Source organism: Musa acuminata, chromosome BXJ1-2 (assembly GCF_036884655.1).
Source record: "Musa acuminata AAA Group cultivar baxijiao chromosome BXJ1-2, Cavendish_Baxijiao_AAA, whole genome shotgun sequence".
Classification (NCBI taxonomy): domain Eukaryota; kingdom Viridiplantae; phylum Streptophyta; class Magnoliopsida; order Zingiberales; family Musaceae; genus Musa; species Musa acuminata.
In genome coordinates this window covers 27,913,717-27,935,325 of record NC_088328.1, presented here as the reverse complement: position 1 = coordinate 27,935,325, position 21,609 = coordinate 27,913,717, and the positions used below count along the sequence as shown (strand labels likewise).

The 21,609-nt window shown below is 41.3% G+C and overlaps 3 protein-coding genes and 1 long non-coding RNA gene across 8 annotated transcripts; 3 read left to right on the top strand and 1 right to left on the bottom strand.

The window, feature by feature from the left end:
• The first annotated feature begins 3,001 nt into the window (after window positions 1-3,001).
• On the top strand, window positions 3,002-4,513 carry LOC135613059 (protein SPEAR1-like). Of its 2 annotated transcripts, none has more exons than XM_065110011.1 (4): window positions 3,002-3,487; window positions 3,576-3,677; window positions 3,756-3,911; window positions 4,005-4,513. In XM_065110011.1, exons 1-4 carry the CDS (start codon window positions 3,287-3,289, stop codon window positions 4,098-4,100), a joined length of 555 nt encoding a protein of 184 aa, XP_064966083.1. In that variant the 5' UTR covers window positions 3,002-3,286; the 3' UTR covers window positions 4,101-4,513. The 2 variants fall into 2 exon arrangements, with proteins under 2 accessions (XP_064966083.1, XP_064966090.1); XM_065110018.1 differs by having other exon boundaries at window positions 3,026-3,487; window positions 3,798-3,911.
• A 107-nt stretch (window positions 4,514-4,620) lies between these two features.
• On the bottom strand, window positions 4,621-6,902 carry LOC135613054 (uncharacterized). Its single transcript, XR_010487179.1, has 3 exons — window positions 6,685-6,902; window positions 5,183-5,486; window positions 4,621-4,989 (listed from the first exon to the last, which is right to left on the bottom strand). It is a non-coding gene; the product is annotated as an uncharacterized LOC135613054 (long non-coding RNA).
• Window positions 6,903-7,146: 244 nt separating this feature from the next.
• Window positions 7,147-16,796, top strand: LOC135607141 (tRNase Z TRZ3, mitochondrial-like). 3 transcript variants are annotated; one of them, XM_065098718.1, is made up of 14 exons: window positions 7,525-7,677; window positions 8,456-8,627; window positions 8,936-8,984; window positions 9,606-9,650; window positions 9,944-9,998; window positions 10,163-10,206; window positions 10,335-10,560; window positions 10,673-10,842; window positions 11,122-11,390; window positions 12,437-12,584; window positions 12,683-12,733; window positions 14,296-14,804; window positions 14,894-15,557; window positions 16,315-16,796. In XM_065098718.1, exons 1-14 carry the CDS (start codon window positions 7,665-7,667, stop codon window positions 16,624-16,626), a joined length of 2,727 nt encoding a protein of 908 aa, XP_064954790.1. In that variant the 5' UTR covers window positions 7,525-7,664; the 3' UTR covers window positions 16,627-16,796. The 3 variants fall into 3 exon arrangements, with proteins under 3 accessions (XP_064954784.1, XP_064954790.1, XP_064954797.1); XM_065098725.1 differs by having other exon boundaries at window positions 7,538-7,677; window positions 8,538-8,627; XM_065098712.1 differs by lacking the exon at window positions 8,936-8,984 and having other exon boundaries at window positions 7,147-7,677; window positions 8,538-8,627.
• A 749-nt stretch (window positions 16,797-17,545) lies between these two features.
• Window positions 17,546-21,131, top strand: LOC103976246 (cellulose synthase-like protein D5). 2 transcript variants are annotated; one of them, XM_065110000.1, is made up of 4 exons: window positions 17,662-18,144; window positions 18,228-19,596; window positions 19,639-19,844; window positions 19,932-21,131. In XM_065110000.1, the coding sequence occupies exons 1-4, from the start codon at window positions 17,693-17,695 to the stop codon at window positions 20,884-20,886; spliced, it is 2,982 nt and encodes a 993-aa protein (XP_064966072.1). In that variant the 5' UTR covers window positions 17,662-17,692; the 3' UTR covers window positions 20,887-21,131. The 2 variants fall into 2 exon arrangements, with proteins under 2 accessions (XP_064966069.1, XP_064966072.1); XM_065109997.1 differs by having other exon boundaries at window positions 17,546-18,144; window positions 18,228-19,844.
• Window positions 21,132-21,609: the final 478 nt, after the last annotated feature.

Sequence of the window (21,609 nt, the reverse complement as noted above, 5' to 3'; positions counted from 1 at the left end):
CGCAAATATATTATGACCAGTTGCTTGACCTGCATTAAACTACATGACCATGCCATACTCGTTAGGCTTTAAAATAATAGCTGCAATAGCTTCATGGATCGTTCCATCAATAATTCGTCTATAATACACTTATGGAACCTTTTCTCTTTTTTTTTTTGAGAGAAGTAAATCTATTTACTTGTGGAGCAAGAATCAAGTGTTTTTTCATGTTGCAAGCATCAGCTGATAAGATCAACTGACAGAACTTTGCTGTCATGAACAACCTTGGTGGCTTAAAGTCTTGCCTTGCGAGACAATTGAGGTTCATATGATCTCCTTCAGGATCAAATTCATGTCTCTATTTCTTCTTCTATTCATTCGACTAAAGGTTTCCCCCCTCATTGCAGTAAAACAATAATCTTGAGGAGCCCATTTTGTCTGAATCCAACTTGGTATGATTCATGCCAAGCCTCATCACTCTAACTAAAGTTGCATGGAACTGTTTTGGCTTGTCCAGTGTATACACTTCCGTTGATGTGGCTATTTCTGTATCCTATGTAGCATCTGTGTTAGTACAGTACACTTATTCTGTCAGAAGCTCACCATTAACATCTCAAAGATTCTAACTATTCCTGATTACTACACTCCAGAAGATATTGCAAGCATGAGATTTACCTGATAATTATTTATACCGAGGTTAAGGCAAAGATCTTATGAAAGTTGGCGGCACATCGTTGTTAGATCTGCCATGCATGAGGCTTGTACACCCTTGGCAGTAGTTTCCGTAATGAGTTAGTTCATTAGGAACCTGGATAAGATCAGCAAGGTCTCAAGGTCTCAACAAAGATTGCATAAATATACAAGTATAATCTGGGTTGGATACTATATGCTTCCTCTACAACCTTTTATATCTTCATGCCCAGTGTCTTCACTTTGCTGACATCTTCTGGTTTGAACTAGCATCCAATTTCTAGTTGACCAGATAAATTTGATCTGGCCATTAGTTGTTTCATTTATAGTTTAGTCATCTAGTGAATATATATAATGATGAGGCAATCTCTTATATTTCATACACGAGTCAAAGTTTAGCTATTAAATTGCCAATCTTTAAAAGAACATTGGTCAAACTTTGATTCTGTGTGAATGCATGCTTAAGATGGTGCTGCCAATGTCAGAATTGAAACCTTGACCCAAATGTCAATAAACTCAAGCTCTTAATAAAATTATATGCCATGCATACGTTGGGATCATAACCTCTCGAATATTTTCTGCTTTTAAGGTACCATCATCTTGGAAGAGGATCACAGTAAGCTATCAATGGTTGGCTGCCACAGAGGAACAACCTCCACACCATCATCTCTTTGCTTACTCGGCAAGGGAACCAAGCTTTTCTGCAACAAGACTTTAAGTGTCAATATGAGATAGAGTCGTAAGGAATCAAGCAGTCCTTCCGTTGTTGTGTTGTGTTGGTAATTTGAGGACCTACCACATGCATGGATGATTTGAATAAGGGTATTTATTTATTCCACGCTAGATGTTGTCTGCGTGATGAACACTACTCTGGATATGGTATATAGGTCACTGATTTGACTGTGAACACGTTGACTTCCTTAAAGAGGACATGACATGAAACCTCACCATGGTTGGATCCCATTTTTCATTGGGATGAACCAAGATTGAATAGAGAACGAACGAGACTTTATTGGGGAGAACAAAAGTAGTGTTCAAAGACAGCTCCATCAGGTGTTTTTTAGTTTCTCGGAATCTTAATCTAGCACAACCCCATAGATCGCTTCAGAAGCTATCTTATCGACTCATCTCATGGGGAAAAAGGGACTTTTCTTGATGTCTTTCTCAAGTTAGATTATGTTGAGTTAGATCTAAACCCTCAGATACCAAAATATAAGGTTGTGTTTCGCATTCTATTCCTCTACTTTGCCTTGTAATAATCTACTTACAGTGTGGCATGGATTTACAGTGTCGAAGAAGATCGAGTTGTATTCTGGCTGCAAGAAGGTTTAAATTCTTGTGTTTTCTTCTTTGTTTACTCGAAGACCTTAACAACATCTTGCCATTGGTTGACTGCTGTGACTTATATCGAGCACAACTCAGATAGATCTGCCACGAGGAGTAAAATAGACCGGTCAATCTATCTAGTCTTTATTGCATCGATGCATCCTCGTAGAAGCCCTTCATGAAATCACTCGGTCTCAAACTTTCTTTATGAACCATGCAAAGCCACGAGGAGTAATAACCTAGTATGCAGCGTGAACAGTGTTGCTATTAGTTTATTATGGAGGATTTAGATTATAATTTGGAGCCTGAACAAATCTAATTCCCAACATATTATATAGGACTTCATGTGGGTATAATCTGGATTAGATATCATGTCTCCTCGCCAGCCTGCCATATCTTGTGTATCCACTTTCCTACTATTCTATGGTTTTCTCCGTGCCCTTGTTTTCCCCACTTTCCTGCTCTCAAACCTTAAGTATGCTATATGTGATGGTATCAATGTCTTGCAGTAGTTTATGAGGCCTTTTTTTGTGAGTAAAGCGAACTTGGAATGATCTATTAGGCATTGTTACGTGTGACAGCTGAACTCATCCAAGTACAATAAAAATCCTTTGTTTGACTCGAAATGTAGAATCTTGATTTAGTTTTCCTGTGAGACTTCCTATTGGTCAAAGATAATGCAACTCATATTGCCCCACATGAAATGAGCCGTGGAAGGAACTCCCAGCGAAGCTTCTTGATGCTGTACTCATCGGGGAATGTGTCAATATTTTGCGTCTGAGTGCTTTTACAAGAGAGGAAAAAAAAAGGATCACTTGGAGCTCAACTTGTTTGTGGTTTCATCAGGCATGGATCTTATGATAAATCTTTTGCAAAGATTGTGGATTTTTGTTGATCTTTCAGTGACATAATCCTACAGGATCATCTTTGGCCACTCAAACATATGAATCTTGATTTTTATGTGCATGACTGGGCTCAAAGTAAGGATCAACTTTGGCATATCGTGCTTCTTGGGACTGCTGCATTCAAGCTTTTCTACTAAAGAAAGGGAACGCAGCAGGAGAAAAATATATAGATATTACACTTAGATCTTCATTCAAGCAATGAGTTGATTGATTACCTTTGGGGCATCTTACGTTAATAGGAGACTTGAGTAGCTGTCTTTACGTCTCCCTTCCTCTCTCTCTCTCTCTATCTATCTATCTATCTATCTATCTATCTATCTATCTATCTATATATCTATAAATACACTTCTGTTGTTCATAGGTTGGTGTTGAGTGGTGAAGTACTGATGGGAAGCAGGAACTATACACAGCAGCTGGGATTAGGAAGTGGGAGATCTGCTGGGTCCTCGAGGAGGGGAAAGAAGAACAATATGGAGAAGCCAAAACAGCCTCAAAGAGGCCTTGGTGTGGCTCAGTTGGAGAAGATCATATTACAGAATCAAATGATGGGAAGCTACCCTTCTCCATTGGACTGTGATCTCGAAAAGGTCTTCCTCGATGACAACTACCTCACTTTTCCCTGTCTAATGTTTTGTTCCCTTGTCGAGTAGTTCCTTCATGCTTGTCTTCGAGCAGGTCGACAATGGTCAAGTGCAAATGGGATGTCCACCATCTCCCTCTTCGTCATCGGTTGCCACCCCATCATCTTCACTGTTCGATCTTCGCCCCAATTCAGTGGTATGCCAACCTTCGATAGAAATAAAGTGAAAGAAGACTAATTTCTGCACCCTCACTCCACAAATTCTACTTTCTTAGATCTTATGGGAAGATCGAATGGATCGGTTTGTTCTCTTTCAGATCGGCTTTGGAGACACCGCAGTGACGGACACCAGATATAGTGCGTATCATTCTTTCTTTCATCGAGCAGTGAGACCGACTACAACACTGCCTCTCTTGGAGCCAAGCATGGAGGTGTGGCTTACATATCTAGCTGGACTCAGATCATTTATCTTCCTCCTCCATAAACATTTCGTAATCTTCTTGCTCTCTTGGAACTCAATGCAGACCAGCAGTCATCACGATAAGCAATGCAACTCCATTGGTTCAATCAGTCAGAACTCATGCGATTCCCAAGAACTCGATTTAGAGCTTAAATTATGACTGTCGGTGATTCAAGTGGTGCAATGTTTGCAATAGATTGATCGATAGATTGATACAGGTGGTGGTTTATGGGATCGATGCCCAAACTGTGTCATTTCAGGTGAGGAATACATGTCATTGTAAATCTCAAGTAATTAAAGATATTAAAGCGGTTGGGTCTTCATGGAAATGTTATCTAGAAGAAATGTAGTGTTTTGAAGAAAATATTTCGGAAAAAATAGATGAATACATTCGAGTATAAAATAGTTATATACAGCTCACAAAATGGTGTAGTTCTCTTCCTGTCCTATCCAATTCCTGAAGTCTGTTTTGGAACCCTAATTCTCAGTGTTGCATGACTGCTGAACAAATCAAACAAATGTGTTGTTCACTATATATTTGGATGACAATAATATTTTCATTTCGAAGCTTTACCATGCTGTATAAAAATCTATGATATTGGTGTTCACCAAAACATATGTTTCTAAGGAATTTAGACATTCATGAAGCATCAGCTAGAGTTGGCTGAACATTCTTAAACTGAGAAAATGCTTGAAATTTTTTTTTCCAATGCAAGTTACTTGTTCCTTTGATCTTTACATAGACTCCAACAGACAGGTAAATGTATGACAATCCAAAATATAGAACATCCTCCATGATTGAACTTTCATTGTACTTGGCTAAGAAACTGCAACTTTACAACCGATAGCAAACCATATGCAAATTAGAAGTATATACAAAGACGATCCATGTACAAAGTGAAATCTGATGCAGATGCTTTGCAAGATTGGTCCAGCACCGGCACTGTTGAGTGAGAGGCACTCACTTGAGATGTAGATACAGCACTAAACTCATTCATGGCCATTGATTGCTCTGTCTCTATGGCAAAATCTATATTGTCAACAAAGCCCTGCAGAACAATATGATCCTTCATTCTCAAGCCCCTCTATGACAAGCTAGTAAATGTATCGTGATGTTACTGATTTATGCAAGCAAGGAAAGTTGTTAACCGCGAAGTTAATACTAAAACATCAAACAATTTAGTCTGGACAGGATAGGATGTTATTTCTGTAGACTTCAGTAAAGTTGGTGCAACAAATTACCTTGAATTCAGCATTCCCTTGTTTGCGGAGAAGCTCCAAACTAAGTGCCATGAACATAGCCAAGGATCGAACATTTCCTCCCAAAAAACGACATGCTGATCTAGAAATAACCTTAGCTTTTAGGGAGAAGTACGGTGATTAAAGTCGACACAAGGGCTATGGTGTTGAGGTCCTTTCCAAAAGCTCAAACTTATAATAATCAGGATCTTTGATAAAAACAATCACTGTTTTGCCACCTTTTACAAAGTCAGTATCCCTCATTGCTGTTCCTCTGGCCTCTATAAGATCCACTGTCTTGGCAAACCTGTTCCCATGAAACAAGAAATTATCATTAAGGTAATATGACACTATTCAGACAGATACTGTGGCATGTATATTGGTCAGAACACATTTTCAAATTGAAGCTTTTGTACAGAAACCTTGTCATTCAGAAAAGAGGGCCTCAGTGCTACACCATGGTTTGGTTTGCATGTTTATAATTCTTGCATACCCTAGGAAAACAAGGATTAAAATAGTCTGTCCATCAACATATATTAAATTGCATGGTTAAAGCATTAGCTCATGTAAGAAATGGAAAACAAATATTTTAACATGAAATAAATTATGTTCCAGCAATATATTCTAGTATCCTTTTTGACTCACTCTAAGGTGTCTCATCTTCACCAACAGTGGTGCTTAATTGTGCCATGTTGCTGGTAAAACTGGCCTTTATACTAGTTGCTTTTCTCATCAATCTTGGTGCCTTTATCCCAAAAAACTGATCCTGATGTATAGGTGAATGATACCAGAACAATAGAATTTACTACGGACGAAGACAGGAAATAGCATGGAAGCACAGAGAATGTAATTTCTGCTCCAGTATTAACAGACATCAAATTCAAGTTGATGCTGATGATGGTGCAAAAAAAGTATTAGTTCTGGTGACATATATGACCTAACGTTAGGTCCCGTAGAACCCATTCAATTAAGCAAAGAGGCTCAGTAAAACCCAATAAGAAGACAGAAGCAGCACATTTAAGTGCTGAATTTAACAACGATGGCTTGCTTCAAAGAAACAGTCCATCACATACAGACTTGTGATCAAAGAGCAAGGACCAGCATTCTCAACCCAGCGGTGGTGATTTCTGCTAAAGACACCAACCTACCGCAGAAAGATGTAATCTTGAGTTGAAATCTCTATTTCGGCGTGCATTACCAAACAAATACTGCATGCAGTGTGTGAATTCAGTAATTAAAAAAATAAATTGCGGCATTTCAGAGAAAGTCAGCGAATGACAGACCGTTACCCAAAAAAACAGTAAGAACGCCTGATTTAATGCCATCTTCCAGCCCAACAATAATGCACACGCTTCTTTCGGAAAAAGATGTAATCTTGAAGCGAAACTAATGGCCGAGATTAAGTAGTTCACCAAGCACACGAGCAATCGGAAGTCTCCAAGTGATCAAGAAAAATGCGGAATAGAGAGCTAGAGGTTTAGGATATCACAGAACTCAGAGCTCACCGCAGCCACGACCGCAGGGAGGAGAGGGCCCACGGAGAGGAACAGAGCAGAGGCCAGCACCGGTGGACAGGGGGACGGCGGAGGAGGAGTAGGAGAGGAATGGCGAGCGGAGGCCGGCTAGTTCGATGGAGGCCGCGGCGGCGGCGGCAGCCTTGGGGAGAATCCTCGCCATCCGCCGGTTTCTCAGCTCCAATCCTCTTTCAGTGCGGCCACTGACACGTGACCTCCACGTGCTTTACCCCCTCATGATCTCCACCATACTAATAAAAAAAAGCTTATTCTTTAATTATTTGAACAGTATGAACCTAACCCGAATCTCTTTTATCAATTTAATCTAATCGGGCTCGAACCAACCAAGCCTAAATGGTGAGGTTGGACCAGATCAAAATTGTGCGGTCAATATTAACAGCCAGTTTAAATGACACCTTAAATTGGGTTGAAATCAGGTCTTAAATCGACCGTCAAATCGGCCTTGCCGCGTCCCCAATCCGTTCCTGCTTGCCCTCTCCATGCTCCGAACGCCGACCCTTGAAAAGGAAGCAAGGAAGAGAGCAATAGAACACAATGCCACCACCCAGCCTTAGGCTCCTCTTCCCTTCCTCCTCCCCCCTCTCCAAAAGCTCCTTCCTTGGGTACTCTTTATCCCGTTCCCTCTTCTGCATTCCCAGGCCGCCCCTAACCCCCCGTTCCCCTCTCACTGCCCTCTGCTACTCCGGTGCGAGGCGTAGAAGGCCCACCGGCGGCGGCAGCGGCGGAAGAAAGACCTCTGGCGGTGGAGGTAGCCGTGGTGGAGGTGTTTTCCATCAGAGGCGTCGGGCAAGCACGCTAAGGGAAGAAAGAGACCGGGCGAGAGCGCCTGAGATGGAGGGGAAGGAAGAAACTTTAGGGTTTAACAAAAGAAGGGCGGAAGGGCGGGACAAGAGCGACAAACCGAAGGCTCTTCAACTCAAGACCCGGAAGCTGAATCCTGTTAACACAATATGTTATGTTCAGGTAAAAGGATTTGATTTTTCTTTTCTTTTCTTGTTTATGGGTTTGACTTTGATTTGTTCATGAGTTTTTGAACAGAGGATATCGTAAATCTTGCTTCCTGTTACTCTCTGGTGTACTTCTTGCGTGGCAGAAAATATATATATTTCTGTATTGTTTTGGCAATTCTTGAAAGCCGAGTTTTTGAAACATTTACTTTTCTGTACTATTGATTGTTCGAGGGACTGGTGGCAATACAATTCAAGAAACAAGTTGCTTGGTTGTCATTCTCTTTCATTTAGATAGTTGAATGAAGAAGTTAGATGTCTGGGTTTTTGTCGTGGATTGTGGGAAGGATGGCACAAGAGCACCGGAGTCAAATCGGACCACGTGACCAATCTTCATTGCTATTTCTCTTTCTCTAATCATTATCCATATGACCAACAATTTTTTAGTTAGAGATCAAAGCAAACGGTATTAGCCTATGCTAAGTCACCTAGTCAAATCAAATCAGGTGATACTAACCTAATTGGATTAGGATCTTCCTCCAAGTTATAGTTGAGTATGAGAATGATGTGATTGCTTAAATGGGCAGCTTTCTTTTGTTCTTAGGGATTTTTCTTTTTCTTCCCTTTTCTAGTGCTATTGCATGGATGATTCGAGTTTTGATCTGTTATTGTCGTTGTCAGACAATGCTATATTTTTGGGCTATTATATGTTGTTGATTTTGTTACATTGAGATATTCATACATTTGTTCATGTTTTAGGGATTGAAAGTTCTTTAATTTTAAAATTTCCCTAGATATTGCCATTATGGATTTCTGGAACCTGATTGACAACTCGGCATGCCTTTTTCTCCCTCACTTTTGGATTTTGTTTCGTAGATTTTGGGAACTGGGATGGACACACAGGATACATCGCCATCAGTTTTGCTGTTCTTTGATAAGCAGAGATTCATCTTTAATGCTGGTGAGGTATGGTTGACAAAAGTGTGATGTTCAAAATTTACTTAAAACTTATCTTTGCCTCTAGTTTAAGAGATTTTTTTTCTATGTTGATGTTGAATCTTATAAATAATTATTGGATTCAGAAGAAATATGTTGAACCTTTCATGACTGTATGCAATTTAGAAGTAATACATTATTTTCAAATGGAATACAAAGATTGCTACATACTTTCAAGTCATATTTTGAAAAGGTGGGCCTTGGTGTTATGCTAAGGTTGTTCCTTTATTATTTAAGTTATAGTGTTTGATTCATGAAAACAATTTCTCTAACTGCAGAGTAAGACTGCAAATGGAAAAAAAGGGACTCTTCCTAAGGCCAGCAATGGTGGGATCCCTGTGCACCGTGGCACCTTCTTTTTTTACTTTAAAGTCGCATTTTGTATGCTAACTTATCAAAGTAGAGACATATTGGTAGTTCTGCAGACTAGATGCAATTTTCTCCCCTTCTATATAATCTGACTTGTCTAGGATACCATTATGAGACATTGGTTTGCTTTCTTAATGATATTTCAACTCCTGTGCTTAAAATATTTGATGTCCTCATGTATCGGTGTGTTGGATAAAACTTTACAATTTTAAATGCAAGTTTTTAGTCAAATTTTACTGAGAAAAGGCTTTACAAAGTTGTTCTGGATATCAGTGTTTCTTAGATGTATCCTAACTAACAAATAGTGTTAGAACTGTAACTGTATGTTATGATGACAGAAATAAGTGGCATATGATATTCATGTAGCATATCGTTTGCAGGACTTATCAATCACAATTACCTTCATTTTTTTTTATCTTTTTTTTGCTTGAGATATTATTTTCTGTCCTTTTTTTTAATGAAAAGGGAAACTGTTTCTTAGATGAGCTGCTCATAACTAAATTCTCCTGTATATCTGGACTATTTTTTTGCTATTTTTTTAATTTGACTTATTCAGAATCAAATATGTATGGTTATCAGGGATTACAGAGATTCTGCACGGAGCACAAGATAAAGTTATCAAAGGTATGGAATGTTCATGATAGTTGGCTTATGTTGCTGTTTGAAACATGTAACTTATACATGATTAATTATACTAGTTTTCCTTCCTTTTATCCACATCTTTTATTTCTGTTGCCTGATTTTCTTTTGGCTCTTTTTCCTTATTCATCTGGATAATTTTGTTTTTTTTATCTTGAGATTGTTAATAACTTAAAACTTAAGATAAATAAATTAGTACATCCAAATATTTCACTTATGGTTATAGCAGTGTGTTACTGTGTTCTGCATTTTTCTGATTGGATTCCATCTTTACCCAGATAGATCACATTTTTCTTACACGTGTCTGCTCAGAAACTGCAGGGGGACTTCCAGGTAAAGGATTGATTATTTGGAGTTGTTAAATTTTTTCATTTTCTGAGAGGTCATTAAGAAGAAATTCTGTGAATGAATGGATTATAACTGAAAAATTCAAGTAGCAGATCATCTAGGGACAGAATCTAAGACTGAAAGTTTGTTTTCCCTAATCCTATATACAGGTCTTCTGCTCACTTTAGCAGGGATTGGAGAAGAAGGAATGTCGGTGAGCAGTTCATTTCCAATTTCTCCATTAATTTTGTTACACTGTTAAATGATTCATTTAGTTTCATGGCAACAACTCCAATTTTTTCTGTTCTTAGCAACTATTTTCTTGTGTGCAAATTTGTATAGGTCAACATATGGGGGCCCTCTGATCTTAACTATCTAGTTGATGCAATGCGTTCATTCATACCAAATGCTGCGATGGTTCATGCACATAGCTTTGGAGTGACAGTGAATGGTGATGGAACTATGCTCTCAAGTTCTCAGTTTGGCAAGTTTCGAGATCCAATTACTATAATTGACGATGAGGTTGTCTGTATATCTTCCATACCCTTAAATCCAAACTATTCCAATGGTATGATGTATAACTAGGTGTTCTAGATTTGGTTTCCTCGGTTATTGAAGAAAATTGTACATTAGTTTTCAAATTTTTATACCCATGTTTACAAAATTTTCAAAATAAATAGGATCAATTCCGAAGCCTGGTGACATTGCTGTGATTTATGCGTGCGAATTACCTGAAATAAAGGGAAAATTTGATCCTGTTAAAGCTGCAGCTCTTGGGCTGAAACCTGGGCCAAAATATCGTGAATTGCAACTTGGGAACTCAGTCATGTCAGATCGCCTCAACATTACGGTTTGACCTTATTGAACTTGAGCATTTGTAGCAAAATTTTGTATCTGATCAACTAAATGTACCTTGGTTTTACTTGTGTCTTAGATTTTTGCCTTCCTTTACATGATTCTGTAGATAACTCTTTCTTCTTTGCCTTGCAATATTATTGAATACACTAATTAATCTTCCTGAGAAGACCAATATTTGTTTGTTCCATTTTGCTTTTGACCTTGTCTTTATGTCAATTATACATGCTTTATGTATATAGGGTGTAAAGCTTTTCTTAAATTTCTTGTGTAGGTTCATCCAAGTGATGTTCTTGGCGCATCATCCCCTGGTCCTATTATACTTCTGGTGGATTGCCCCACAAAGTTTCATATGGCTGAACTACTGTCAGCAGAATCGCTTAATTGTTACTATAGAGATTCTGACCATCAGCCAAAAGAGAATACTAAAACCGTGAATTGTGTGATTCACCTGGGTCCAGCTATTGTGACAAAAAGTGCAGACTATCAAAAATGGATGAAAAGATTCAGCACTGCACAACACATCATGGCAGGGCATGAAATGTAAGATATGGTTTTGTGAATAGCTTTTCTTAAGAACATTCACTTGCAAACATACTCATCAATAGGCTTAATAGTTAATACAAGATAGTGTGTTGTACTAAGAAACAGTTCTCTGTGTTGTTAATCCTGCTTTAGTGCCCTCTGGCTATATGATGATTGGGAACAATATGATTACGAGAATATGTAAACTTAGTGGTGAAAAATGGAGCAAGAACAATATTTTGATGGCTCTAACAATGACCACTAAGCCCTCTCTTAACTGTCAACGATTTTGATCTTATTAGCAAATTACTTATGAGTTTCCATTGTTTTTTTAAAAAATCATCTCCGGTCCTCAATTTTACCTTGACATAGATGAACAACAAACTTAAATATTCTCTTTATTTTTTTGTAGCCAATGCTAGTAATATCTAGACACGAAGATTTATCCAGGAACGAGTTTGACAACAAAGCTAATTATGTAGTTTGATGAGGCCAACTTATGGCATTTACATCATGATATTATATTTGAAATATCTTGTTATTGGCACCATTGAGTCCCTTTCCATGTATGACATTGTCCTCTATACAATGACATTAATATTTGAAAGATGCCATTTCTTGTCAGGGTTGTTAGGCTTATGACATGCATGCCTGACCAATGATTATATAGATTATAGAATATGCAATGGGTTGATGATATGTAAATAGCTTGCATCAGTATAACATCCTCCAATCTCTTTTTTTATAATCCTAAAAGCAAATTTGAGGATGCAGGATGTAGCTAAGCTGCATAAACCGATTATTGTACATAATTTTTTGCCATGATGAAATCATTGGTACTAAATACTCTGTGTTGTCTATGTGACTAGCCTTACACTTTTCAATTGGCATCTCCATAGTTTGAACTTTTCAGTTGCACATCAAATATTTTCTTAGATAATTGTGAGCTTTGCGTTTATTTTTCCAATTTTGCATTTCTTAACATCTTAGACTTGAAGGGCTAACAATTGGTTGCATGGATTTATTTGGTTCTAACTATCAAATATTTTATTATTCCTCTACAGAAGAAATATGGAAATTCCTATCTTGAAATCTAGTGCACGAATTTCATCACAGCTCAACTATTTATGCCCTCAACTCTTTCCAGCTCGTGGATGTTGGTCTTCTCAGCAGACAAATGACCTATCTTTGGAATCCAATGAACTATGTGAGGTATATTCAGAATATATTAGTACAAATTGTCCTCCCAGGTTTCAGTTTTTCGTTACTTTTAACTTTTTCAGATTTGAATTGCGGGTTTTCATTACCAGGATTCTTCTTCAACACTATGTGAAATCATTCAAGCTGAAAATCTTCTTAAGGTATGGAGTAGTTTGCATCTATGAATAATTATCAACCTAGATTATCATTTCTCAATCTGCATATATAGCATCTGGAGGGAAGTCGTTTGAATCCAAAAATAACTACTTTCACATTGGTTTATGGTCATCAGCAAAGCTAGAGGAAGCACAGTAGCAATGATTTTAAGGACTTGATTTTTCATGCAGAGAATATATTAGAATTTAGATTGAGTGCCAAAAATATGGATTCTGTTGGTTGTTAGAATAAAGATGCATTTATAAGAGGACGTTTCTCTGGAGAAATCAGATGTGATTTATTTTTACCAGAATTTAGAGAAGTTGTGAATAACATCTTTCCTATTGGCTTGTCTTTAAGATTCTGACTCTTGGTGTCATTGTTTAAAGAGTATACTAAATTCTTGGAAAAGAAAATTCCTTAAATAGGCATGTTTATGGTTTACAATTGGATGGGTCCTCTCTTTGTAATTGAATGCATTATCTTTGTCATCATTCAATACTTTTTCATATTGACTATTGGGCAAAATGGACATGTGAGATTGAAAAGCCCTTCTGATGTACTACAAGTCGAGAAAAACCAGCAACTATGTTTTTCTTGGATTTCATCTTCATGTTTCATTTGTTAGACTTCCAAACATTTTCAATATACATAATTATATAGTTACTGGAAATTCTATAGTTCTATTGGGTGAAAAAAGAGGGATGAGGAAGAAGTCAAAAGAATGGCAAGTGGTAACATGGGCACAACTCCTAGTTGACCTTTATGTACTTTTAACAATATATATATATTTATTGTTTAGCTTGAAACAATGCTACTTTTCCTATGGTTTATACTGCAATATATCTTAATTGATTGCTAGCAGTTCTGTTTCTTTTTATGCTTTCAAGAAAATCTAAGTTGCTAATGTCAAAGTTGTGATTATGGCATTCTCATTAAATTTTTATTTGTTGGTAAGTATACTTCCCTAGCTGAAATCAGCTGTCATTGTTTTTTATGACTCCATGGTATCTTTGGCTACCCATATATGTCTAGTCTTTTGTATTGGATAGATCTTCCGCAAGGTGCAAAATTGCAATAGATGCCTCACCATTCATTTATATTTTTTTATGTGTTAGCTAAATGCATCTAAAGGCTTCTGATTGCTATCAGATAATTGTAGGTGCATTGAAGCCACGTGTTGATACCAAGACCATTAAAGCGACCTTTTATGTTTTTTTTTGTCCCACTTGCACATATCTGTTGAATGTTGGTTCCTAATTTTAGGTATCCTTGATAATTGATATGTCTTACTTCTGGATGTATCTTTTTAAATTAATTATCTTAAAAAAATTGATAGGTGATATATGATGATGCATTTGTGAGGAATATTATTGTTGTTCTTAAGATATGTAGTGCTTTTTTTTCCTCTAAATTTTCTGCGTTTCCAGCCACTTTTAAGTGTTAAGATTTTGCATTTCTTTACACTGTCAGCAAGTTTAAGAATTTTACAGTATATAAATTACAGGAAAGATAATCTTTATCAATTATATAATATTGTAACATATCTTTTTCATTTGTTTCTCAGTTTCATTTGCGTCCATACTCTCAACTAGGTTTGGACAGGTCTGCTATTCCAGACTCCCTCAATCATGAGGAGGTTATTGCACACCTTCTCTCTGAAATCCCTGAAATAGCAGATGTTTCTAAGAATGTCAACCAGTTTCAGCAAAGTTCTGCTGAAGTTAAACTATCTAAGTCTGAAAAGGATGACAATTGTATCATGGTGGAAGAACCGTGGTTAAGTGCAAGTTCTTCTGTTAATAATGTTCATGCAGAAAAACAAGGGAGAGATTCATCTGAAGAGGATATTCCTTGTTTGAATGATAGATGGAATGATAATCTTAAAGATGAACATGATATTCCTGCTTGCTTGGAGAACATATCAAGGGAAGACATGGAGATAGTCCTTCTGGGTACTGGTTCATCACAACCATCCAAATACCGTAATGTCAGTTCCATATTTGTTAATCTTTTCTCCAGGGGAAGTTTACTTCTTGATTGTGGTGAAGGAACTCTAGGACAGCTGAAAAGAAGGTGGGTTCAATAATTTTTTATGCTTGCAATTTAATGTTGTTTTTATAGTTTTTGAGAGTGGAGATTGTTTTATCCTATTTGTATTTCAGATTTGGCATAAAAGGGGCTGATGATGCGGTCAAAGGTTTGAAGTGCATATGGATTTCCCATATCCATGCAGACCATCATACTGGCCTAGCCAGAATACTAGCTCTCCGGTGTCAGTTGCTGAAGGATATTCCCCATAAACCTTTACTCGTGATTGGGCCAAGACCATTGAAGAGATTTCTCGATGCATATTCTAAACTTGAGGATCTTGATATGCAGTTCTTGGATTGTAGGCACACTTTAGAGGCATCGATGGATGATTTTCATGGTTCTCTTGATTCTAGAGGTCAATTTCCTGAAAATTCAGATAGAGGGGGTTCAGAAGCAGAGAATATTGCATCACGTCATTTTGAATCTAGTTTATTTGCTCCACATAGTAAAATGCAGAGCTATTGGAAGAGACCTGGGAGTCCAGTTGATACTGCTGTTGCTCTGCCAGTTTTAATGAGATTGAAGGAACTGCTCTCCGAAGCAGGTCTCGAATTTTTATACAGTGTCCCTGTTGTACACTGCCCACAGGCATTTGGTGTTGTTTTAAAGGCTGCAGAGAGGCCTAATAGTTTGGGAAAAACTATTCCAGGGTGGAAGCTTGTCTATTCGGGTGATACTAGGCCTTGTCAGGCACTGATAAATGCATCTCGTGATGCAACACTTCTGATTCATGAGGTAAGCATGCAAAGATTATGGATATTCTTGCTCGCCTCTTGGTGGGTCAACAACATGCATTCCTGGTTGCTTAATTATTATGGTCATTTGGCTCATAATTCTTTAAGAATCATATATTTAAATAAATTATTTGTGAGATTGCAATATGCAAATTGCAATTACAGCGATAAGAAATAGTAGTAGCTAGACAAAGATTTTCTTATGGGCATCATTTTTTTTCACACAACTTATGTTTGCTAGATAAAGAAATAGTAGAAATTACGTGCTTATGTTTGCTCGAAAATCATAGACTTGTAGGATTTAGAAAAAATATATTCCAGCATGATGATCAATCTTTCTTTGAAGTATATGCTTCTTCGATTATGATGACAAGAAGCCTATCCACTATGTCTAAATCCACATGTAAGATTTGTAACTTATCTTTTTACAATCTGTGCTCATGCCCAGTGCCCATATAGCAACTTGTCTGTTTTATGCATGTAGTTACCTGATAGTTTGCAGCCTTTTATCACTTGTGCATGACAAATTACAACTCTCCGCTACTTTTTTGGTCCATGACTGATTCTTGTTATCATATTTGTTTAATCAATCTTTCGTGACCAATAATCAATCTCAAAACTTACTTTTATTGATTATATTTCTGAATTTAGGATATCCTACATCATAATCCAGTTGTTGTCACCATTATTGTCATTATCATATCCATATTTCTCAACAGAATTACTTTCCCGATACTTATTATACTCTATTGCTACAGGCAACATTTGAGGACACCATGGAAGATGAAGCGATTGCAAAGAACCATAGCACAACAAAGGAAGCGGTTGGAGTTGGCAAATCAGCGGGTGCATTTCGTGTTGTCTTGACCCATTTTAGCCAGAGATATCCAAAAATTCCCGTGTTCAATGAGGCCGACATGCAGAGAACTTGTATTGCTTTTGACTTGATGACTGTCAACCTCGCAGATCTACCCATGCTTCCAAAGTTCCTTCCTTACCTCAAAGTACTATTTAGAAATGAAATGGTGGGTGATGAATCCGATGATGTTCATGAGTCTTTCATTTATTAAAGACTTTTGTAAGTTTATGCTGGCCTCATTTATTTTATCTAGGCTTATTTAAGCAATTTGATTTGCATGGTTCCCATTTTCTAGAGCCACAGCATTGTCTTCAGTTTCGTATTCTTGCAAGGGAAACAGCTAAAATATTTTTAATGATAAAAGCAGCAGAAGTTTGATCATGGTATGTGTTTTCCCCTATCTTAATATTGCATTGTTGCTTCCGTTCCTTTTATGTGCAAATGGGAACGCATGTTTTCACGGAACTTTGGTGAACGGTTGCTTCTGAGCAGAAATAATATAAAAATTGAAGGCTTTTAGTATGTTAAAATAGTTGGGAAATGTGTGGTAGGAGATTTTGAGATTGTATACAAATGAGATTGTAGTAGCAAACATAGTGATCGTTCCAAAATGATGCAAATGGTCTCAATTATTATCCAAAAAAATGGCAAAATTATATTCATATAAAAAAAGAAAAAGTGATTAATTTGTTAAAAAAAATTTTATGTAGTGGATTTATTAAGGAGTCAGAAAGAAAAATTTTAAAAATATTACAAATCACTATGTTTTATCACATGAATATATTAAAAAAATGAAAACGATATTTCCTTTTTTTAATTAAGATGAGATGACTTCCAAAAATTGTCATATATATATATATATATATATATATATATATATATATATAGTAGAGAATGAGAATTCTAATTAGTTTTAACTATCTATGTGTCTCATCTGATTGCTATTTCTGCACGTCCCGCTATTTCCTCTTCGCCACTGCACAACTCAGGTGATCGACGCATTTCCCTCATCGCCATTGCTCAGCCCATTTCATCATCCGACACCCCTTCCTCTAACACTCTCATGCAAAGAAGACTTGCGAAGAAGGTAGATAAAGCGCTCCATCGATGCTTCTTCTATAGAGAGAGAAATGTCGTCGCCGACTAAGAAATCACCGATCAAGTTCGCGCGGCGTACGTCGAGCGGCCGCGTCGTCAGCCTCTCGCGTGACGACGACATCGACCTGGGCGTCTCCGGCGAGTTCACCTCCGCCTCCTCTGGTGGGCCCAATGACTACATGAACTACACCGTCCTCATGCCCCCCACCCCGGACAACCAGCCGTACGCCGCCCCTTCAGGCTCCTCCGGCTCCCGGCCCGACGACCTTCCGCCGCCGGCCTACGGCACCACCACGAGGCGCGTGGGCCGGCGAGGCGGCGGCCAAGGGGAGGAGGGCGGTGGCGGCGGCGGCGCGGGAGAAGATGCGGCGGCGAAGTTGGACCGTAGGATGTCGGTAATGAAGTCGAACAAGTCGATGCTGATGAGGAGCCAGACGGGGGATTTCGACCACAACAGGTGGCTGTTCGAGACGAAGGGGACGTATGGCATCGGGAACGCCTTCTGGCCCAAGGACGAGGTAGAGTACGACGACGACGGGGTCGCGATGAGCATGTCAGATTTCCTGGAGAAGCCGTGGAAGCCATTGACGAGGAAGGTGAAGATCTCTCCCGGCATTCTCAGCCCCTACAGGTAACCCTAACTACATACACGTAGTATCAGCCTTCGCCTTCATGTCTTGGAGATGATATGATTGCGTGCGTGCGTGCATGCAGGCTTCTGGTGCTGATACGGCTGGTGTTTCTGTCTCTGTTCCTGACATGGCGAGTACGCAACCCGAACCAGGACGCCATGTGGCTGTGGGGCTTATCCATCGTCTGCGAGATCTGGTTCGCCTTCTCATGGCTGCTGGATCAGATGCCCAAGCTCAATCCCATCAACCGCGCCGTCGACCTCGTCGCCCTCCGCGAGAAGTTCGAGAGCCCCTCCCCCGACAACCCCCTCGGTCGCTCCGACCTCCCCGGCCTCGACGTTTTGATCTCCACCGCCGACCCCGAGAAGGAGCCGCCCCTCGTCACCGCCAACACCATCCTCTCCATCCTCGCCACCGAGTACCCCGTCGAGAAGCTCTTCGTCTACATCTCCGACGACGGCGCTGCCGTGCTCACCTTCGAGGCCATGTCCGAGGCCGCCGCCTTTGCTCGCGTCTGGGTCCCCTTCTGCCGCAAGCACAACATCGAGCCGCGCAACCCGGACAGCTACTTCGCCATCAAGGGCGACCCTACGCGCAACAAGAAGTGCCCCGACTTCGTCAAGGACCGCCGCTGGATCAAGCGCGAGTATGACGAGTTCAAAGTCCGCATCAACGGCCTGCCTGACGCCATCCGCCGCCGCTCTGCGGCGCTCAACGCCCGCGAGGAGATGCGCGAACGCAAGCTGGCCCGCGAGCGCAGCGGCGGCGATTCCAACGCCTCCAAGGCCTCCGAAGCGAAGCCCGCCGTCAAGGCCACTTGGATGGCTGACGCCACGCACTGGCCGGGCACCTGGGCGGTGCCGTCACCGGACCACTCCAAGGGCGACCATGCCGGGATCATCCAGGTGATGATCAAGAACCCTCACCACGAGCCGCTCTACGGCGCGCCCGGCGACCATCCCTACCTGGACTTCACTGGCATCGACACCCGCCTTCCCATGTTCGTGTACGTATCCCGCGAGAAGCGTCCCGGTTACGACCACAACAAGAAGGCGGGCGCCATGAACGCCATGGTGCGCGCCTCCGCCATCCTCTCGAACGGCCCCTTCATCCTCAACTTCGACTGCGACCACTACATCTACAACTCGCTGGCCATCCGGGAGGGAATGTGCTACATGATGGACCGCGGCGGCGACCGCATCTGCTACGTCCAGTTCCCGCAACGCTTCGAGGGCATCGATCCCTCCGACCGCTACGCCAACCACAACACCGTCTTTTTCGACGGCAACATGCGCGCCCTCGACGGGCTCCAGGGTCCCATGTACGTCGGCACCGGGTGCCTCTTCCGCCGCTACGCGGTCTACGGCTTCAACCCCCCGCGCGCCAACGAGTATTTGGGCCTCTACGGCCAGCACAAGCGCCCGGCCTCGATGCGCGGGCCGCCGCCCAACGTGGGCGCCATGGACGAGGCCGACCCCACCGCCTCCCCGGAGGCCATGCACCCGGACCTCTGCACGCCCGTGAAGTTCGGCAACTCCAAGATGTTCACCGACTCGATCGCGGTGGCCGAGTTCCAGGGCCGGCCCCTGGCCGACCACCCGGGGATCAAGAATGGCCGCCCGCCCGGGGCACTGTTAACGCCCCGTCCGCCCCTCGATGCGCCCACCGTCGCCGAGGCCGTGTCTGTCATCTCTTGCTGGTAATGTATATATTTGTGAATCTGATATCCTCCAAGACTGCACTTGCTCCTCTTGGTTAAACGTTTTTGGCTGGCAACAAAACCAAGGTACGAGGACAAGACGGAATGGGGGCAGCGGGTGGGGTGGATCTACGGGTCAGTGACGGAGGACGTGGTGACAGGATACCGGATGCACAACCGGGGGTGGCGCTCTGTTTACTGCATCACCAAGCGGGACGCCTTCCGGGGAACGGCGCCCATCAACCTGACGGACCGGCTGCACCAGGTGCTGCGCTGGGCCACCGGCTCCGTGGAGATCTTCTTCTCTCGCAACAACGCCTTCCTGGCCTGCTCCCGCCTCAAGTTCCTGCAGCGTATTGCCTACCTTAACGTCGGCATCTACCCCTTCACCTCCATCTTCCTCGTCATCTACTGCCTCCTCCCCGCGCTCTCCCTCTTCTCCGGCCACTTCATCGTGCAGACCCTCAATGTCACCTTCCTCGTCTACCTCCTCCTCATCACCATCACCCTCACCCTCCTCGCCCTCCTCGAGGTCAAGTGGTCCGGCATCGGCCTCGAGGAGTGGTGGCGCAACGAGCAGTTCTGGGCCATCGGCGGCACCAGCGCCCACCTCGCCGCCGTGATCCAGGGCCTGCTCAAGGTCGTCGCCGGCATCGAGATCTCCTTCACGCTCACCTCCAAGTCCGCCAACGAGGACGAGAACGACATCTACGCTGACCTCTACGTGATCAAGTGGACCAGCCTCTTCATCCCGCCTCTCACCATCATCGTCATCAACATCGTGGCCATGGTGGTGGGTTTCTCAAGGACGATGTACAGCGAGATTCCGCAGTGGAGCAAGCTTCTCGGGGGGCTCTTCTTCAGCTTCTGGGTGCTGGCGCACATGTACCCCTTCGCCAAGGGGCTGATGGGGAGGAGGGGGAGGACGCCCACCATCGTTTACGTCTGGGCCGGCCTCCTCGCCATCGTCATCTCGCTACTGTGGATATCGATTAGCCCGCCCGACAGTAACTCGACCACTAGCGGCGGAATTGAAGTGTAACTGAAGGAACCATCCACGCACGCATGCATCAGAAAGGTAACGTGGACTATATATTGTCATCTATGGTAAGACAGAAAAAGATGACACAGAGATGAGATCAACGGAAGCTTCTGTTTCCTTGTTTTCTGACGTCAGAATGCAGCACTGTAGAACTCTGTATTCTTTGACGGGAGTAAAAAGGGCACAGCATTAGGTAGGATTTTTTTTTGTCTCTGATGATCTTGTTGTTAGAACAACGAGTATCAGTTCATGTAAAAGGGCATATATTTCTGTTGAGTAGTTTTTGGTTTCTCTGAGTTGATGAATTACTTCAAAATAGCATCTGATTAGTTGAAACTTGACTAATCCAATTGCTCCAAATTGATGAATGAAATCACTAAAAGCTTATATATCTTCACATTTATTTGGTTCTCAGCAACTGGCAAGACCTTCATGGATTGCAATGTTCAAATCAATTCCCGGATTCCTCTAAGAATCTGATCCATTGCACTTTGAGCCTTTACAGACTGCTACTTGTTCTTGTTTTCGGTAAGAGTTGCAGGTACCAAAAGTTGCAGAGGGACAGAAAAAACCATGATTGCTGTGTTCAAACTGCTCATGCATCTCAGTGAATGTAATGAAAATTTTCTTGATTCCACATTTGTTGCTTGATTTGGCATGGCAATCCTAATGCGGATACCTTCTCACCACAAGAACATACATAATTTTTCCTACAACTCAAAA